The 19,334-nt window shown below is 40.4% G+C and overlaps 1 protein-coding gene across 1 annotated transcript; it reads right to left on the bottom strand.

The window, feature by feature from the left end:
- Positions 1-490: 490 nt before the first annotated feature.
- On the bottom strand, positions 491-17,984 carry Igbp1 (immunoglobulin binding protein 1). Its single transcript, XM_034485666.2, is given in 7 exon segments — positions 491-778; positions 6,445-6,557; positions 7,220-7,299; positions 9,231-9,426; positions 17,121-17,319; positions 17,322-17,413; positions 17,761-17,984. Coding segments are annotated over 7 exon segments (1,020 nt in total). The 5' UTR covers positions 17,952-17,984; the 3' UTR covers positions 491-629.
- Positions 17,985-19,334: the final 1,350 nt, after the last annotated feature.

Genomic DNA, 19,334 nt, shown 5'->3' with positions numbered 1-19,334 from the left:
ATGGCCTTGAACTTCTGAGCCGCCTCCTTCTAACTCCCAAGTGCTGAGATTACTGGATGAGTCAATGTATTCATGAGACTAACTCTTTAAGGGTCCCTTCACCCACAGCTCTAATTTCTGAAACTCTTCAGTCATTTCTTCTTCTATAACATTATTTTATAGCATGGCTGTTGCTCATAGGGCGCATAACGCACCTAGTGGGAAGGAGAAAGCCTGGGCAATTCTTGCTCAGAATGACAGTAGATGACAGGAATTTACAGACCCACAGCTGAACCCTGGGGCTTCCCACAGACAACAAAACCAGCCGATACCCCACATTTGTACATAGGCCCACATAATAGAGGGGGTCTTATTTTATTATTTTTTTAAGAGAATCAATTTATACTATCGTTGGTTATATAGATCCATTTCTTGGTGCTCTTTTCTGACCACTTAAGAAATCAGAATACACCATGATGAGGTTAATAAAACCAAACAAAAATTCACTGGTCATGACCTAGGGTACAAGCAATTATCTGACACTATCAAATGCAATGCAAGACTCTGCATGGCTGCCCTCACTGCACCCTCCTGAAGTTGTCCTCGGTGTGAAGGTGTGCACCACGTTGTCCTTTGGCCTTCTGGAACGACTAGCCCATGTTCTGTCGGTTGCCATAGCCCCTGGGATGGGTGTCCTTCCAGTCATCCCACTCTCGCATCCTGTGCAAGGCTTTCTCCTCATTCTCTTCATCCTTTTGCTCTTGATCTTCCTGCTGCTGAGCTGCTCTTTGGAAATCAGCTAACAGGAAAATGAGAAAAAGGAGAGATGAAACCAAGGAAATGCAAATTGACGTTAGGAGCTTGGCTTTGCTCCGAACGCAAGCACGGGCAGTAAGAAGAGCATAGCTAGGCTCTGCACAAATGGGGAGGATGTGCCCACTGCACAGGATACTACATGCTGCTAGATGGGAGCAACTAAAGACGCCTCTGGGAGTTTTCACAGAAGCCAAGATCATAGAGGTGTCCTCCACAAATGGATTCTAGTTTGGAAAAGCACTCTTGCTAAATGGCCAACAATGCCTTCATTAAAACAAACTCACAAACAAAAACAGGCCCTACCTCTGCCACAAGTAACAATAAAACCCCTAGAAATCCAAAATCACTGAAGTTAAAAAAATACATGCTTTATAAATTTCCAAGGATGTGGCATTATAGGTAACTTATTTTATTACCAATTTGCTTTATCACTTTTTAAGATTACAATAAATTAGGTATATGTATGTTTGTAAGAGTTTTATGATCAACAGGAGCCCTCAGAGGGCAAAATGGGGAATCAGATCCCCTAGAACTGGAATTACAATATGGTGTGAAACAAGACATGGGTGCTGGGACCTGAACCTTGCTCGGTCTTCCTCAAGAGCAGTGAGTGCTTTTAATTGCAAGACATCTTGCCAGTCCCAACTTTCTTTATTACAGTCACATAATCTTTCTATGTATTTATTATTTCTTGAATTTGTTAATGTCACAGAATTCTTACACTGTCAAAAATGCCTGAGAATCAAATGAAAGAGATGGTACCACAGACAGCCATTCACTCTGATACTTGATTTATATGCTTTTTGATAATTTTACATTTTTTGATAAATTTTTAACAAGACTTAGAATTTAACTACTGCAGGTCTCCAGTTTTCCAGTAATTTGTGTTAAACTTCTTCACATTTGTCTCAGTTCACCTTTCAATAACACAACACCCACAAAGTTTTCTGAGAAAAATATGGATTCTTTGGGGCTGGGGAGATAGCTTAGTAAGTGCTAGCAGCATGCAGGATGATATGAGTTCGGATCCCCAGCACTGACACAACAGTACATGACTGCATTGCCAGCACTGGGAGTGGGGAGTGGGGGATGGAGGCAGGCAGATTTCTAGTGCTCACTGGCAAGCCGGCCTACCCAAATTGATGAGCTAAAGTTCAGTAAGAGACTCTTGTCTCAAAAAATAGAGAATAATTGAAGAAGACATTTGATTCCTGATATCAACCTCTGGCCTCCATTTAGGAGCACATCCAAATAACCATATATGATACACACACACACACACACACACACACACACACACACACACCCCAAAGTCAACATAGTAATGACCTAAAAACAGATACATAGTCTGAAAGAATAAAATACAAGATCCTAAAAGCAAAAAACAAAACAAAACAAGGCCGGGCAGTGGTAGTGCACACCTTTAATCCCAGCACTTGGGAGACAGAGGCAGGCGGATTTCTGAGTACTAGGCCAGCCTGGTCTACAGAGTGAGTTCCAGGACAGCCAGGGCTACACAGAGAAACCCTATCTTGAAAAACCAAAACCAAAACAAACAAAGATCTACTAGAAACAGTTAAATATCAGACTTAAAATATGAATTACTAGAAGAAAACATAGGCGAAATCACTTCAGACACTGGAAGAGGCTGAGATTTTCAAACTGATTGCTTTGTTTTTGTATTTGTTTATTTATTTAGTGTGTTTGTGAGGAGGGGTGGCTTACCACAAAACAACAACCTGTGGGGGTATTTCTTTCTATCCACCATGTAGGTTCTGGTGATTGAACTCAGGAGCTTATGTCTTGTATGGCAAATGCCTTTACCAGCTGAGCCTTTTTAGATAAGACCCCCAAAGCACTGGAAACAAAACCAAAAATAGACAAATCTGATTGCCTTAAACTATATCCAAAAAGTTTTTATATAGCAAAAGAAATGACCAATACTATAGAGATAACCTACAGGTTTGGAGAAAAGTCTATATTTAATTAGGGATTTATATCCAGAGTACAGAAGGCACCCTGAAAACTCAATAGTAAAAAAAAAAAATAAATAAACAAAAAAAAAAAACCCAAACCCTCCAAATAATCAAATTTAAAAATGGGCACCAGACTTAAGTAGACATTTCTCAACAGAAGCTATACAAATGACCAATAAATATATGAAGAAATGGCTAGCATCATTAGTTATTAAGGAGACATCAACCAAAAGTACAAACCTTCAGTTAGAATGCTTATTACGAAAAAGGGAAAAACTAGGTTCTAGAAACAATTTGAGTAAAAAGAAACCTTGTACACTGTTGGCAGGGTTATAAACTAGTATAGTCACTGTGAAAAACAGTAGAGAAGTTACTTAAGAAGTAAAAGCAGAAGTACCATATGATCTAGCAATCCTGCTACGGGGCAAATATCCAAAAGAAATGACATTAGTCTGTCAAGGAGACTTTTGCACTCTCATGCTCACTCACAGTATAAAGAAATGAAATCAACCTAAGTGTCTATCTTCTGAAGAGTGGATAAAGACAATGTGTTATAAATACATAAAGGAATACTATGCAGAGACTTAAAAAGAATGAGCATCTTGTCATTTGAGGTGATATGGATGCAACTGAAGAGCATTAAGTGAAATAAACGAGGCACAGAAAGGAGAGTACCTCATGATCTTACTTAGACATAGGATCTAAGAAGAGGCTGACAGCACAGAAGTTGAGAGTAACATAGTGGTTACCAGAGGCTGGAAAGAGTATGGGAGAGGAAGGGATGGGTAAAAGGATGGTCAGTGGGTACCAAGTTAAGCTGGAGGAAAATTCTGGTATTCTACTGCACAGAATAGTAACCTTAAATCATGATAATATACTAATAAAAGCTAGAGGAGGCCTGGAAGTTAAGCTCAGTGTAGAGTGGTTACCTAGCAAGTGTGAAGTCCAAGTTCCATCCCTATGGCCACGAAAAGGGAGGGGAAAAGCTAGAAGAATTTTGAATGTTTTCTTTTGGATATCTGCCCAGTGGTGGGACTGCTAGATCATATGATACATCTATTCTTATTTTTTTTAATTAAGTGAAATGATGTTTGTGGGGACAGCTATGTTTATCCTGATTTGAAAACATTATACAATATATACGTATACTGAAACATTGCATGATATTCTTAAGTTTGTACCATTTTTCTGTGCCAATTTTGAATTCAGTATAAACGCTGATAAAGAAAGGTTTGGTTGTCAAATGTACTTATGCTATGTATACTTGACTTTTTTTTGCGGGGGGGAGTACAGGAGAATGAACCCAAAGCTTCATAAACACTGAGCAGGTGCTTTCTTAACTGAGCTGTATCCGAATACTCCATTTTCTTCTTGTGGCCCTGGGGCTGGGGGTAAATAAGAAGGTACTATACATACTAAGCTGAAACTTTTCCCTCTAAACTCCATTCCTGATCTCCAGTTATCCCTTGTGAAGCTAAACTGGCTAGTGAAAATGAAAGTTTCCCAGTCTTTCTCAACACATGAGCTAAGACTATTTCCCTGCAGAGTTAGAAAGGCTCTTTCTCTAAGATAGTCTGCTCTGTCTTGATAGAATGTTTTTTCCTTTTCTCTTGTTTTTGACAGCATCTCACTGTGTAGACCAGGCTGGCTTTGACCTTGCATTGCTTTACCCTTGCCCCCAAGTGCCAGAATTACAGGCCAGCCTGGGAATGGTATTTCAATGCCACAATTTAGGCTAGTGGGTATCCTCATTACTAGGCTACTCCTTGTTTCTAGTCTTTTCAGTGGCTGAAGCAAAGGTCTGTGCCTTTATCCCTTTATCGTGACATACATGCTCTCATATGTTTGTATTAGGGATACAGGATTGATGCTACTTCCTTAGAAACTCTTTACCAATAGCCTATCAAATCATGGGCTATTGACTAATCAGTCCAACGGATGCAGTCAAAGACCCCAGGGTCCATTCACTTCCCAAAGCCCTATCTGCTGCACCGGGGATCATGCTTCTGACACATAGAATCCAAAATATGACACCAACTACGATTAAAGGTTTGTCTATTTCTCCATTTAATTGTTTTTGCCTTCCTGTAATGTGGGGCTTGTCAATAGGCACTTCCAAAGTTCCGATTCATGTGTGCTCTTGGGCAACTGCCCCTTTCTTTTATCAAATGGAATGATCATTTTAACCACCCTTCATCTAATATCAACATAGCTACTGAAAATATGTTACAGAGTTTTAGACTTTATGTCACTTTTGATAATCGATATATAATTTTTTATATTTTAAGATACATAATTTCCTACTAATAGTATCAATGTATTAATTTCCTATTAATAGTATTTCCTATTAATAGTTGTATGAAGATTATTAATTTTTTATTTCTCATTTGAAAGTCTGTTCCACTTACATTTAAGGTGTTCTGGATTTGGCCATTCACTAGATGAGTGGTGTCATCTCATTGTTTTAATTTATATTATTCTAATGACATGATGTGGGGCATCTCATATTTTACATAGTGAAATGTCTAATTAAGATATTTTTGGTTTATGTTATGTCATCTGGCTGTTCATTTTCTTATTGAATCTTAAGAGAATACTTTTTAGACTACAGTCACTTATCAGATATATCTTTTAAAGTATTTGGTATCAGTCTATGGTTTATCTTATTCTATGTGTGTGTGTGTGTGTGTGTGTGTGTGTGTGTACATATGTGTGTGTGTGTGTGTGTGTATATATGTGTGTGAAGATCTCTGTCTCTTCTCATGGCCTAGTTCAGGTTGCTGGTTATGTTTAATCTACTACTCTTTCTCCCTGCTGTAGACTATTCCAGATGCCTCTGGCATCCTTCATTATCTACATATCTCAGTATATCTCAGATCTACAATAAAAACCTTCTTCTCAACCATAATTTGGACTGGTCATGTCTTCATTTCATTTAATAGGGAGACAATTTCCCTGCCTTCCCTCAGGACTTTAATACACTTGGCTGTCTCTGGCTCCTACTGTTTCTAATGGGACATCAACAAGAATTCCTGTCTTTGCTGTCTGTGTACTTTATTTCTGTATACTTTCATTTTCCTGCATGACGAGTATATTTGTCTGTGTGCAGAGATCAGAGGTTAACACTGACAATCTTCCTGAATTGGTCTCTAACTTACACTTTTCAAACTCCCTTAGTTAACATGGAATTTACTAATTTGTCTAGCCTGGGTCAGCAGTGAGCTTTAGGGATCCTCCTGTCTTTGTCTCCCCAGCACTGGAATTACAGGGTATGTGTACCACTATACCTGGCTTTTTATAAAACCTGACTTCTGGGAATTAAACTCATGATTGCATGGAAAGTACATGTCCCCACAGAGACACAAGTAAAAACCAAATCTTTAAAAATTATTTATCTGTGTTTGTATATGAGGTCACCTCTTTTTTTCACTGTCCAGAGACCAGCATGATACAATCTGCTGTCATCATCACAAGTGGGGTTTGATTTTGCTATCTGGCTGCAGTTTTCATGACATAATTGGAGAGATCCAAACCTGACACTGCTCTGAAGCAGCTGCTATTTGCCTTAATGGTAAATGGCACTGATGGGGTGACTTTTGTCAGACTGTTGGCTCAGAGTTTTAATTGTGAAGGCAAAAGGAACTAGCAGTATATACACCCCGCCCCTTCATACCTGATGTCGGCTTGGCTATTCCCCGATCTGGTAATGCTCCGTATTTCTGATGTTGTTCATACCAGTCACTCACCGTCATAGTTGCCAGGCTTGGATAACCAGTTCCAAATACTCTGCAAAAATCACATTTTATTTAGAGAACTAAACAAATGGAGCAATATTGGACAGTCTCTTTTCTCTTTAATGATGAGGCATGTCTCATTGCCCTACATGGCAATCTTTTGAGGACTTGTACAAACTTCTTCAGTAATGCAGAAAAGGAGGCATCCAGGAGGAAGCATCAAAGTCAAGAGCCCAGGGTCATCTCCCAATAACTAACTAATCCCAAGGGCCAGCACTCTACCACGACACTGAACTGGCAATGAATACTTGGTGGTTCTGAAACATGGAGAATACTTTCCTGTGAGCCTGTGGAATAGCATCAAAACCTTAGAATTAAATCACATGTAGGCAGATACATCCTTCTGAGAACTGCTCGTGAAGGCAAGAAGAGTATCAACAATAGGAGGAAAAACCATATATAAAGCATGCAATTCTGTATCTGATTCACTGATTTCTTTCTGTGTTATCTGCTTAGTTTCAAGTTTGATGTGAAGGGAATTTTTGAGGAGACATGAAGTAACTATCAGGAAAGCGTTAGTCTCTCTGCTTAAAGAGCCATTCATAGCTGAAGCCATGACTTTGCAAAAGCGTGAATTTTGTATTTTACTCAAGTATTGCATGGAACCATTGAAAGTGAGGCTGCGGAGGCAGGTCAGACCGTAGTACTACCTACTTGGCTTGAGCCTTGTTCCGAGTGAGGATGAAGGGTTTCATTGGAGGCTTCTCTGGAAGAGATGAGTGACAAGCTGATTCCTAAAAAGAAAGTTAATTTTAGAGGTGCATTTGCCAGTTTTACCCCATTCTATCACCCAGGCTTTCAAGTCTTCTGGTGTGGAAAAAGCTCTGGGTTCCAAATTCCCTCCCTTTCTATTATCAGTGGTAAAGCCTTTTGCTTTCTGTTTTACATTTATTTCTTGTTGGGGAGATTTAGGTGTGAAGATCAGAGGACAATTTGCAGGAGTCAGTTCTTGTTTTCCATCATGTGGTTTTTGGGGAACAGACTTGGGTCATAGCCATCTTGATGACACATCTATCAGTTTTGAGGGATTTTAGGTACTTTGCTAAAATGAGAGAGAGAGAGAGAGAGACAGAGAGAGAGAGAGAGAGAGAGAGAGAGAGAGAGAGAGAGAGAGAGAGAGAGAGAGAGCAGGAACTCTCAGGAAACTTCTTACCACAAAGAAAAAACTGTTTGGTTTCAAAATCACCCCATCTAAAGAAGGGAATTCTAAAGCCTCCTGCCATGTTCCACATAACCCCGGGAGCTCAATCTGAAACACTTTCCTTCTGCAGAAAAGAATTAAGAGCTTTCTCCCCAAAGTTCTTTTCAGTCTAATTATGCTGTTAATTTTCAAGAACCTCTAGGGTATTTTAGAAATTGATGTCTGTCTGTAAAGGGAGGGAGGACAGACCAGTGGTTTTTACAGAAAGCTATCTAGGCACGCTGGAGCAAAGTATAGTTAAACAGAAAGTGCTCATTTCATTATCACAGCATCACTTCCATCTCAATCCCACATGAGAAAACAAAACATAACAAAACTACGGACACCTAGCAAAGCAGGGACAGGAAAGGACTCAGGAAAGGTCTAACCTCAAAATGCCAGAAAACCATTCATCTGGAAAAATGTTCAAGGGGCCTTATGACCATGGAAGAGTAGTAGTCCATTCTTTGGTTCTTTAACAGGAAAGACCAGGTTGCTATTTTCCCCAGATAAGAGCTCCCAGGCTCCTTAGGACAGGCCAAATGAAAGAGCAGCTGTGCTGAGGACTTGGATCAATTATGGTGGCAGCATCAGCTTGCTCACAAGCCAATTCATGTTGGGTCCTGCACCAAAGAGCAAGTGGCTACAAGGCACATACTCTTTTGAAGAAGCTCCAGAACAGGGTTAGGATGTTTAAAGACACTCAAAAGCTCTTCTACAAGATTGTTTTAAAATGTAGCCTTCTGGGCATTCTATATATAAGGATGTCCCTGCTTCAGTGTCTGCTACCTGGGTGATCAACTGGGTAAGCCTAAGCTCTAAGTCGTTCCCCAGCCCAGATTCACTCCCTGCTCTTTTGCCTTATCTTCCTTGTCTGTCTCTCTGTCTCTCTGTCTCTCTCTCTCACCCCCACTCCCCACAGTTCTGCTTTTCTTACCTATTCTAATTCTGTTCTTTCCCTTTTCTACAATTAAGTAGATTATAAGGGCCCTCTTCCCTCTCTTTGCCTTCTTTTCACAGCCAAAACCAACTCAGGTTTTAGGGAAAAAAAGCATTTCTCAATACCATCCAGTCACAACTAAGTGCCTCAGATTAGAGAATATCAGGGAAGGCTGCTGTATCAGAAAGTGACTCTGACACACCATCAGCCTTTTTCCACTTATCGTAATGTGAATAGTGCTTTTATGGAGATTGACAAAGGCTTAATTTTTGTAGTGCTGATGATTAAACGAGGGCTCTATCCATGCTGGACAAGTTGTCCATCACTGAGCTTCTTTTCTAGTGTTTTATAATTTTTGTTCAGAGATCTTTGGTTTTGTGTCTCAGACAGACCTTTAACTTGTGATCCTTCTGCCTCAGCCTCCTGAGTAGCAGGAATTGTCATCACTACATCCAGCTAAGGATTTTCATTTGATTTTTCTCCTGCAGAATGTTCAAAGTTCTGGTGGCAGCTTCCATTGCTATGTGGTCAAGAACAAGGCTTACCTCTCTTGGAGAATCTTTTTCTTTCAGGATCTTTATTTCCTGGTCAATGCTCTCAACCTCTTCTAAGCTGATACCAATCCACCTCCGTAGGTGAAGGAGGTAATATTCACGAACACGCTCCTCATCTGCTTGACCACTTTCCACAGCAGATTTCAGTGCAGACAACCTATGCTCCATCTCCTTCTTCTGCTTGTATCTGTTCCACAGAAAAGCATTACCCATGAACTTTAAAATACAGATTTCTTTAAAAGGCTATAGTAAGGTCTACCTTTGCAGATGACCAGGCAGTATGTATGCCAATTCCTACCTTGGAAGTAGAGTCTATGATCTAAGAATGGGTTCTATAAGCCAGAGCCAATCCCTAGACTACAAAAAACAAGACAGGGCCTAGGCATATCTTGATCTCAGTAAGACCTATCATCGAGGATGAGGCGCTTTAGTCATTTGGCTAGATCAGTCTTCACTCTGCTGGATGCTCAGTGTTTCCTGTAAATCCTCCACTTTGAAACTGCATCTTCAAGAAATGCCAAAATCTTAATCAGTCACTGTTTACCTGCCACCGATGTCAGGACTTCCTTAGGGAACTGCTGAAAAGCTGGTTATCTTTTTTTCTTTCATGCAAAACATTCCTGAGGTAGATCTTCTGACTCATCTCTCTCTAGTTTTAGGATTCAATGACCTCAGCTGCCATTTCCAGGATGCATTCTAGTACATTATCTATCATCCATCTGTCAATTATATCGAGTGTGACAAGCACTTTTAGTGCTAGAGATAGTTTATAAAGGACAGCCCTTGCTTTCAAGCAGCTTTCATTCTAGCAGAGGAAGACAAATCAAAAGGAATAGATGATAACTTGGATGAGGATACACGCTATGAGGCAGTAAAAAGCAAGGTGATTGGACAGAATAATGGTGCGGAAATAGGTGTTAGTATATATAAAGTGAGCAGAAGCAACCCTTCTGAAGAGATAGCCTGAGCAAAGCCATCAAGAAAAGAAGGTGGGAAGTCATCCTGAAATTCAGAAGAGTAATTTAAGAGGGAAAAGCAGATGTGAATGGAGGAGTGTCTAGAATAATTAAAAGCAGGAAAGGGAAGTAAGATACCAACATAACTTTAGGTAATGATGACCATAAGAAATAGGGAGATAGCAGTGCACATGGCAAGAGACAAATGCATTTAAAACACAAAACAGGCTATGTGCTGGATATAAAGGCTTGCAACAAACAGGAGCCAAGTCAAAATGCCATGGTTGCCAAGATATCAAAATCCCTCTGCCTGGAAGCTCCATTCTGCACTTCCAGAACAGGATGCTCTTCTGCAGGGGTACCTAGACAAGGTCTTAGCTTCAAGTCAATGGAGAGTTTAAGGTGTGTGTGTATGTGGGGTGCTCCTCAAAGCTTATACAGTACTCTAAGTGAATACATTCTCTTCTTTCCTTCCTCTGCATACATGCCTTCTTCCTCTTATTTCCCCACCCTCTTGCTTTCCTTTTCCAGATTATTTTGCCAAGAAGAGGTTTTATCCAAAGTTAAGGACCACTGCATTGTAGACACTGTTATAAAAAATGTTTAAGCTCTTCTTTAACCCAACTAGAAAGTATCTTGTATGTTACAAGTTGTTATGGTATCACTGTTATATGGGCTTCTGGGTAAAAGACTACAAAGGTCAATTCCTAGCTCAGGAGTGCTACTACAAACATTACCTGAGCATGTTTAATTTAATGTTCCACAAGTGGCTACTCATCCTCTTCCATGGAAATGCCTATGTCATAAGAAAACAACTACAAGAGTCCTAGAAATTATATACTCCAGGGTGAATTCTGGGTGAGTCTAGTGGTCCTCTAAGTAAAGTTGTTTGGCTTTTCTCTTTCTCCATGATCATTCAAATCAGGGATTCTCTGCTCCATTCCTTCTTTTCTATTTCCTTGCTTCTGTGACTTAGCTATTTTTCATCCTTTAGACTCCTGGCTCTTCAGTACCTGTTCTTTCAGGCCAGTGGCTTTAAAAAGCAACAACAAAACAAAACAAAACAAAACAAAAACCGCCCCCAAACCAAAACCACACAATTTTTTTTCTCTTAGAAAAGGAACCTTGTTCACATGAGAATTTGAATAAATAGGACCCTAGTAAGTAAGATATAGGTAAAAATGTGCCTTGGCAAAATTAGAGGAAGGCTCCCAACATTACTCAGACACTGGTAGGACCATAAGGCTCTGAAGGATAGACTGACAACCACTGTCTAAGCTACATCAGTGTTCTAGGCTCTGCAGGGTGGACCAACTACTGCCTTAGAATTCCTTAGCTCTGACTGGGGAGTTTCCTTGTGCTGTTTCCAAGTAGTTACAGAGCACTAGGGAATTACAAATTTGTATCAACTGGGCCAACCACAAATGCCTATTAACAGACATGGTTATCTTTTATGCAGATTGCATACCAGAATCATGCTTGCCTGATGGCCAGGCAGTTGTAACACTAAATTTCCCTCAATCTTCAAATCTCTGCTTCACTCTTCCCCATCATCATTTATTTCATCCTGCTTTCTATCAGTCTTGTCCCTATCCACATCTCTCAGGCATCACTGTCAGTTAGCTGCCTTCATTTCTCTTAGCTGTAAATGTCCACTCTAGTTTTCTCCCCTGGCCCAGAATCACCTTTCTGGAATGCACTTTGTACCCTGTCTAGTGACTACTTGTCTATGCATTAGAAGGAACAGGTTCAATTCTAGGCTGACCATTTACTAGCTATGTAGTTTTGGTCAAGTCAATGTGAAAAGCACATTCTCATAGCTTTATAATGTAGATCTACTTCATGGGGGGTTGTTACAGGATCAAATGGAAAAATGCACAATAAAATTCTTTGTAAAGAGCAATATAAACATTGATAGCAGATGAGAAAACTGAGTTTAGGGAGGCAATGGGGACGATCATGCCCCATCTATTAAGTGGCAGAAGTCAGTCACCCCAAAATGGTCTGATTCTAAAGAATCAATGTTTGCAATGCTATGTTGTTTCCATCTTTTGGAGTACTACCCTATCTCTCCAGATACCTCCAAGCTTTAACTATGGTCCAATAGTGGGATGAGTACCATGAGATACAACTGGAATATTAATAAACTACTAGTCAAGGCCTCTGACCTCAAGAAGTCCCAAGTCTAGAAACTGAAAGTTATACTATGCTAAATATCATGAATTAAAGTATGTGTTAAAGAGTGTGTATGTGTATGTCTGTGTGTATAGGGGGAATGTAGGGAGTAGCCTCAGAATGAGTAAAATATTTTGCTTCTGTAAATTTCTCTATTTGTACTTTGTTGGGTTTCTTCTGATTGGTATTTTCTTCTCTTTTCCTAATTTGCCCCAACTCTGAATTCCTATCTTTCCCCCTGTATGCTTTTCCCCATTGGAAGACACATCTATATTCACCAAAGTAGAGAGATACTAAATGTTTTGCATTAGTCACAAAGTTTTAGTTGTACATTTTCATTTGTCTATGGAAGCGGCTATCTAGTTGTCACTTGAGAACCTAAATCCACTATGTCTTATTACTTACCCAGCTTCTACCTTCATTTCTGTTAAAAGAATGGAGGTGCTATGACTCAAACACACTGATACTTAGTCCTCAAAGATGATTAAGAGAATATGCACAGGGAAGCAGATATGAGTGAAGACATACCATTTAGGTGTTTTATTTAGGACAGTCTTATTATCTAGAGTCACGAATAGGAGGAGTTACAGAAAACAAGAGTCTGAATAATTTTGGGAGGGGTGTTTGTTTGCGGTATGGGAGATTGAGCCCAGGCCCTCAAGCACTCAAGGTAAGCACTCTATCATTTAGCTACCAAATTTGCTCTGAACAATTTTTCTAGTCATGTAAATGCTTCTTATAAAAGCAGCATCTGGGATGGCTGTAACTTCCCTCTTATCGTTGCATTCTAGTTGGACCACTGTTAGCCTGTGGCCCCACTGTTTCTGTTCAGTATTCTGTACACGGCCCTTCATGTAGACTTCTGTTCATACTACTCCTAGTGCGTCTGTTGGACCAGGCTATTATCTATTCCCTGTACATACTCATATCTACGTCTGTTCGGGATATTATTGCGTTGTTTCTCCTATTTGTCAACAGTAAACATTGTTGGAGCACTTTGGACACGCCAGGCCCTGTGCTAGGCATACCACAGTGAACAAGAGAGAAATGACTCCTACCCTTATAAAGCACATGTTCTAGTAGGAAAGAGACATACCTGAGATGAACACATGACGTAGCGGCACAATAGCTCCATGCCATGAAGCAAACAAACGTGGAGGGAATGACAGATGTTAATTACTTAAAGAGACTAGTGTGGAAATGGATCTCTAAAGAATAACATTTAAGCTGAGACCTATACAATGAAGAATTAGCCATATGAAGAAAACTGACTACAAAGAGAACAGCACATACAAAGGAGGAAGGAACTGGTCTATTCAAAGAACCAGAAGGGAACCAATGTAGATAGGGTCTGATGAGCATGTGATGAAACTGGAGAAACAGACACCACATTATACAGGGCCTTGGCTACCTGAGGTTGGGTGGTACTGATGGCTTAGACCTAAGTGTGCTAGTGGAGATAGATGGTAACAGGGATATAAGATAGCATTTGTTGTTAGAATTGACAGGCCTGGGGGATGAACTAGAGTACAAAATTTAGAAAAAGGTACATGTTAAATCTACCTAATAGTTTCCTGCTTACATCTCCAGGTGAATGGCAGTGCACTTACTAAAACAGTGAAGACCTGGGTATGTGGACACACTCGGGAGTAAAAAGCCATGATTTTGAGCTAGAGATGCAGAGTGCTTTCCTAGTATGCATGTGGCCCTGGAATCAATCCCAGCACTACAACAGAAAAGGAAGAAATAGGAAAAAAGCTAGTATCTGTGAAATACCCATAAGCAGTGTTAGAATCACAGTCAGAATTATAGGATAGTAACATGAGTCCAGGAGTGTTAGTATAGAGGTAGTGTTGACAACTCACCTGTCACATAGGTTTAAAAAACAGTTCAAAGATCAAGATTACAGGCCAAAGAAATGGAAATCAAAGTTAGACACCTTTTCCTGTTTGACTAATGGGATTTGCTAGTGTTGACACTCAGGGAGTATAAAGGGGGAAATATTTTAAGACTTTGTTCTTATGGATGGCAATATTGTTGTCATCCCTCAAGAGTCTTAAAATATTCAAAGAGGATCTAGGCCAAAAAACAGTAATAAAAGCAGTACAAATGGTCGTTCATAGTATTACTCAGAATTGCATATACACCCCAAGCAAAAAAAAGCAAGCAAGCAAACAAAATCCCACCCCAAAATGCAAGCAAACAAAACTGGATCTAAATACTTGACAGTAACAGTTTAAATGATTATGGTACAACTATAGAACGGAGTATTAAAAAACCATCAAATATGGTTTCAAATGACAGGGGAAATGCTCACAATACTAGTTTTTAAAAACAGGATAAAACTGTATTACAGTATTCTTTGTAATTTATTAACTAAAATAATTGTATATCTGAAAGAAAACATAGCAGAAAGTTAACAATGACAACAATGAATACTAGTTAAGGCTTATTTTTGATTTAAAAATATAATATTCTTGTCTTGCAAATTTTCAACAATGAATATTATAACTTTCATATCCAGGAAATCAAGTTTCTAATTTTAGTTGTCTTTCGAGACTTATCTCACAGGCCATTGTGTTCTGAAAACTTTTTCTCACTTCTCCAACCAGATGTTGTTGCTTCCTTATCTTTCTCTGTATCTCAAGCCATCTACAGTCTTGTAGACACTAGTCACTATCTTAGATTTTGATCTATGCCTATGGGCAGTTCAGTTTTAGAGAGAGGATTCTGGAATCCATTTGCTATTATCCTAGCCTATGTCTTTAAAGATCGTTCACTGTGACTCACAGTTCCTAACTACGTTTTCTTATTCTTCATACCCTAAGCACCTGAACTTGAAACATTGGAAACGTCCCCTTTCTCTTCTGCTTGCTCTGTGTATATGCACATACACTATGACTCAGACTTGGTGCCTTGTATATGCTAGGTTGAACTTATTCACCAGGTTACTGTCTCTATCTATCAGAATCAAAGCTTCATGAGAATACTGACCTTGGCTAGTTTTTTTTAACATCTAGACCAGTTCCTAGCATTCATGAAGGGCTTAGTAGTTATTTGTTGAATAAACTAATTCTCAAATCTCTAGAGTCCAAGTCTTACCTCTGAGTTTTAGGGTATCAGACATCTCTACCTTGGTATTTTGTAGGTTACTTCAAGTTCAACATGTCTCAGTACTGAATTTGTGCTCTCCCCTATTCCAATTTATGTTTATTTTAAAATATAACAGCATTTTATTACATTAATTTAAAAAATATTTTTATTAATTATTTCAGAATTTCATACACACTGTGTACAGTGAGTGTTCTAGTCATATTCACCCACAACTCCTTCCAGATCAAACTGACCCCTCCCATCTCCTTGTCCTTTTGTTTCTCTAGAACCCAATTTTGTGCTATTTAGTCATGGGTGCTGGGCCAATTTATGCTTCCTAACCATATCAAGTAGATACCACTGTTATTTAATTTCACCTAAGAATGAACCTGAGGCTTAGATAGGTCAAATAACTTACCCAAAGTCCAATGCCTTACAAGGAAAGCTGAAACTCAAACCCAGAGCTCTACTTGTCCAATCTTACTTTTAGCCAGATATATAACTACACTTGACCTTGACTGAGCTGTGCTGTTTTATATGTATTTCTCTGCTAATCTTCCATAAAACACTCTATGAAGGAGTACTTACTGTCTCCATTTTACATCTGGGGGAATTCAGTAATCTACCCCAAATCACAGAGTACCTAACAATGGGCCTAGGATTTGAACACTTTCTCAAGCTTGCTCCTTACCTTCCTCCCATTCTCAGTTCTCTCTTCCTCATTAGTCCTTCTGCCTCCTTCCACCGTTTGGCTCTAGCCTTATTTTATTGCTTATTTATTTTGGCTATAGCCTTATTGAGGGGGTACTGTTCTGTGCCCACACAGCTGCATTCCAGCTGTTTATTTAATGCTTCTGTGGCTTTACTAATGCTATTGATCTGATGGGCCAATGCCATCCTCTCTTCTTCCTCAGCCTCACATTCCTAGTCCTCTTAAACACCTCAGAACAGGACTCCCCTTTCCCGAGAAGCCTAGTCTTCTCACCTGTCTCCTCTCTGCCTGTGGGTTCCCCAGACGGCTTCCACAGTACCCCACACATCTCCCTTCACCACATTTTACACTGTCATGCTGTTTCTACACTACTTTTCTCCACAGAGCACAATGATCACCCACATTCATACAAACACCCAACCAGTTTATATCCCCAGTGCCTAACTTTGTTCTTAAGACACTGAGCATTCATTGGATTTTCTTTTAATCAGGGTTACATGATGCTGTACCAGGGCTATGATTAATTCAGGATGCTATCTATCCAGCCCGTACACCTTCTGAACAGAATTGCTCAGTCAATAGTTCAAAATGTTGTATACTTTTGAAATATTTTCCCCATACAAACAGCAATATGCAGTGATACGGAAAAAAGTTATGATATACTTTTTTCCTGGTTAGGGTATCAACATTGCTACTAGTGACAACCACAAGGTATGTATTCAGGGATTGAGGGGGGTCCTGAAGCTTTATTACAACCCCCTCAACAATGGCAAAGGCTTGTAAGGATTCAGGAAAGTTTGCTTTCACCAGGGTCTATGTTCATTAAGAACCAAGAAAATAATACACACTATTCTGTAGTACACACACATACACACACATACACACACACACACACACACACACACGCACCCAACTACAGCCCTCAAATTACAACCATTGACCCACCTCTCTATTTTAGCCTGTCTTTGAGATGCCATAGCAACGAGATTTGGATAGGCCATGGAGGAGCTAGCAGTATTATTTTCAGCTGAGTTATTCTTGGTTTGGGGTAGCTGAAACTCTGCCACATGATAGCAATGACACTGAGTTAAGAAATTTATGAAGTGTTCTCGAGCCCGCTGCAAATGATCTAGACGCTTGCTGGGTTGACTTGTTTCATGGTGAGAGCTCCTTGCAGCGCTGGCACCATCAGGTACTTCAGGTCGGTGGAAGCAATCTCTTCCAAATCTTCATTTCGGCTGGAAAGAGCAAAGAGGAGGCCGTGAAGCCTGGTTGAGCATTAAACTGTGGCCCTTGCTTCTAGGGAAGAACAGGGCTGGGAGAGAGTGGTACAAAGACATTGGCCAGATTAAAAGAAAGTGGCTGAGCTTGCATACCCAAGGACCAATCAGTCAGCCGCACACGAGGGAGCATTGTCCTGGGATATCGAGCATCTCAGAAGAGAAGTGGACAGTGGAAAGAATGCACACAGGGTGAACAAGTAGGAACCGAGAGGTTTTATCCTTAAAGGTCCTTTCCACCCAAGTGCAATGGCTCTACCCTTACTAACCGTTCGTTCCTGCGGTTACTGCCCTCTCCCCCATACCTGAACAAATCAAGCTGCGATAACATTCCAGCGGCCTTCTCAAGGAGTTCTAGTCCTTTGGACACCTTATCCTGGATTGTTCGGGAGCCGGTGGGTTCAGTTGCTACTTCCACGTCCTCCAGAAGTTTCTTGCTGGTTTCTAACAGCTCCGGAAGCCGCGGCAGAAACAACTCGTCTTCAGACGCTGCCATCTTGTGGAAAGAAAGAAACCCGGAAGAATTTCTACCAAAGTCAAAGGTAAACACGGTAAACACGAGCCCTAAAGCTCTCACGACACAGGAAGCAGTAGCGCATTGGCCAGCTGCTTGTTAACAAAGCTTCCCAAATGACTTCTGGGAATTGCAGTTTTTTGGCCCTGGCAACCGTTTCCAGGGACTCATTTTCAGCAAGCCGCTTGTTATAAAGTCCCGTGTTGTTTTACTAAAGATGGACTCCACGTGGCCAGAAGTGGACTTGCAAGTTCCTAGGACTCTGAGGCCCGGGAGTGGGCGGGGCTGATTTCCAAGCTCCAACCAGCGTGAGCAGGTGAACTTGTTCTGCACTTGGAGGACCACACGCCTGCCTTGCCTGGGAAGTCAAGCCTTTCCCCAAGTAGAGCCCTGATGGCCAGGGGCCACTCTCAGTTTCTGGGTCTGCTTACCATAGCGGTTGTAAGTGGCGCTCTCAACCAATGCCCACCCACTGCGCCACAGCCTTCTGTCCCTGATACCCTATATATGCCCTTTGGGCCAGCACCCTGTGAAGCCTTTCTCTTCGATTAGCAACATTTGAAAACTTGCAAGTTTCCCATCTAACAACAGCCGGCTGCCTTCCTTTCTTATAACTTTCTTTCCAGGTCACACTTCTATGCAATCTTTGACTCCTTGTACACTGCGTCTTTCACTCCGCCTTATGGGTTTCTTCTTTGCATGCATACAGCACGGACCACACTGCATTAATAGCTAGTGTTTTACAAAATCTATCTACCTTCCAGAATGATTCTGATCCATCTTCTCACCTTCTCTGGCTAGCCTTCATACTGAAGTTACCCAGAGTCATGATATAAATAGAAAAATAAAGCGATCTCTTTGGAAATCAACCCAGTTTTGCAGAATGGCGCTGTTTAATAGGTGGCTGGCTACCTAGTGCTCAGATGTGGTTATTTTAAATTTAGATGTGTTGTAAATGTAAACTACACGTCAGATTTTGATAACATAATCAAAACATGTAAAATATCTCAACGCTCTGACTACATGTTGAATGATAATTTTTTTTTTTTTTTTTGAGACGGGTCTCATGTAATCCAGTCTGGCTTTGAAGAAGGTGACCTTTAACTCCTGAGCCCGTGTGCGGGGATTATAATAGTGTGTCACCACATTTGGTTTATGTGGTGCTGGGGATTGAACCCAGGGCTTTGTGCATCCTACACAAGTACTCCCCCAGCTGAACCACACGCACCTAATAATAGTATTTTAGTATATTCAATTATGCATTCTTACATTTTCTTTGTTTTTAAAAATATATGCTGCCGGGCGGTGGTGGTGCACGCCTTTAATCCCAGCACTTGGGAGGCAGAGGCAGGCGTATTTCTGAGT

Source organism: Arvicanthis niloticus, chromosome X, assembly GCF_011762505.2.
Source record: "Arvicanthis niloticus isolate mArvNil1 chromosome X, mArvNil1.pat.X, whole genome shotgun sequence".
Lineage (NCBI taxonomy): Eukaryota > Metazoa > Chordata > Mammalia > Rodentia > Muridae > Arvicanthis > Arvicanthis niloticus.
The sequence above is the reverse complement of the archived record's forward strand: the minus strand, read 5'-3'. Positions and strand labels throughout refer to the sequence as shown.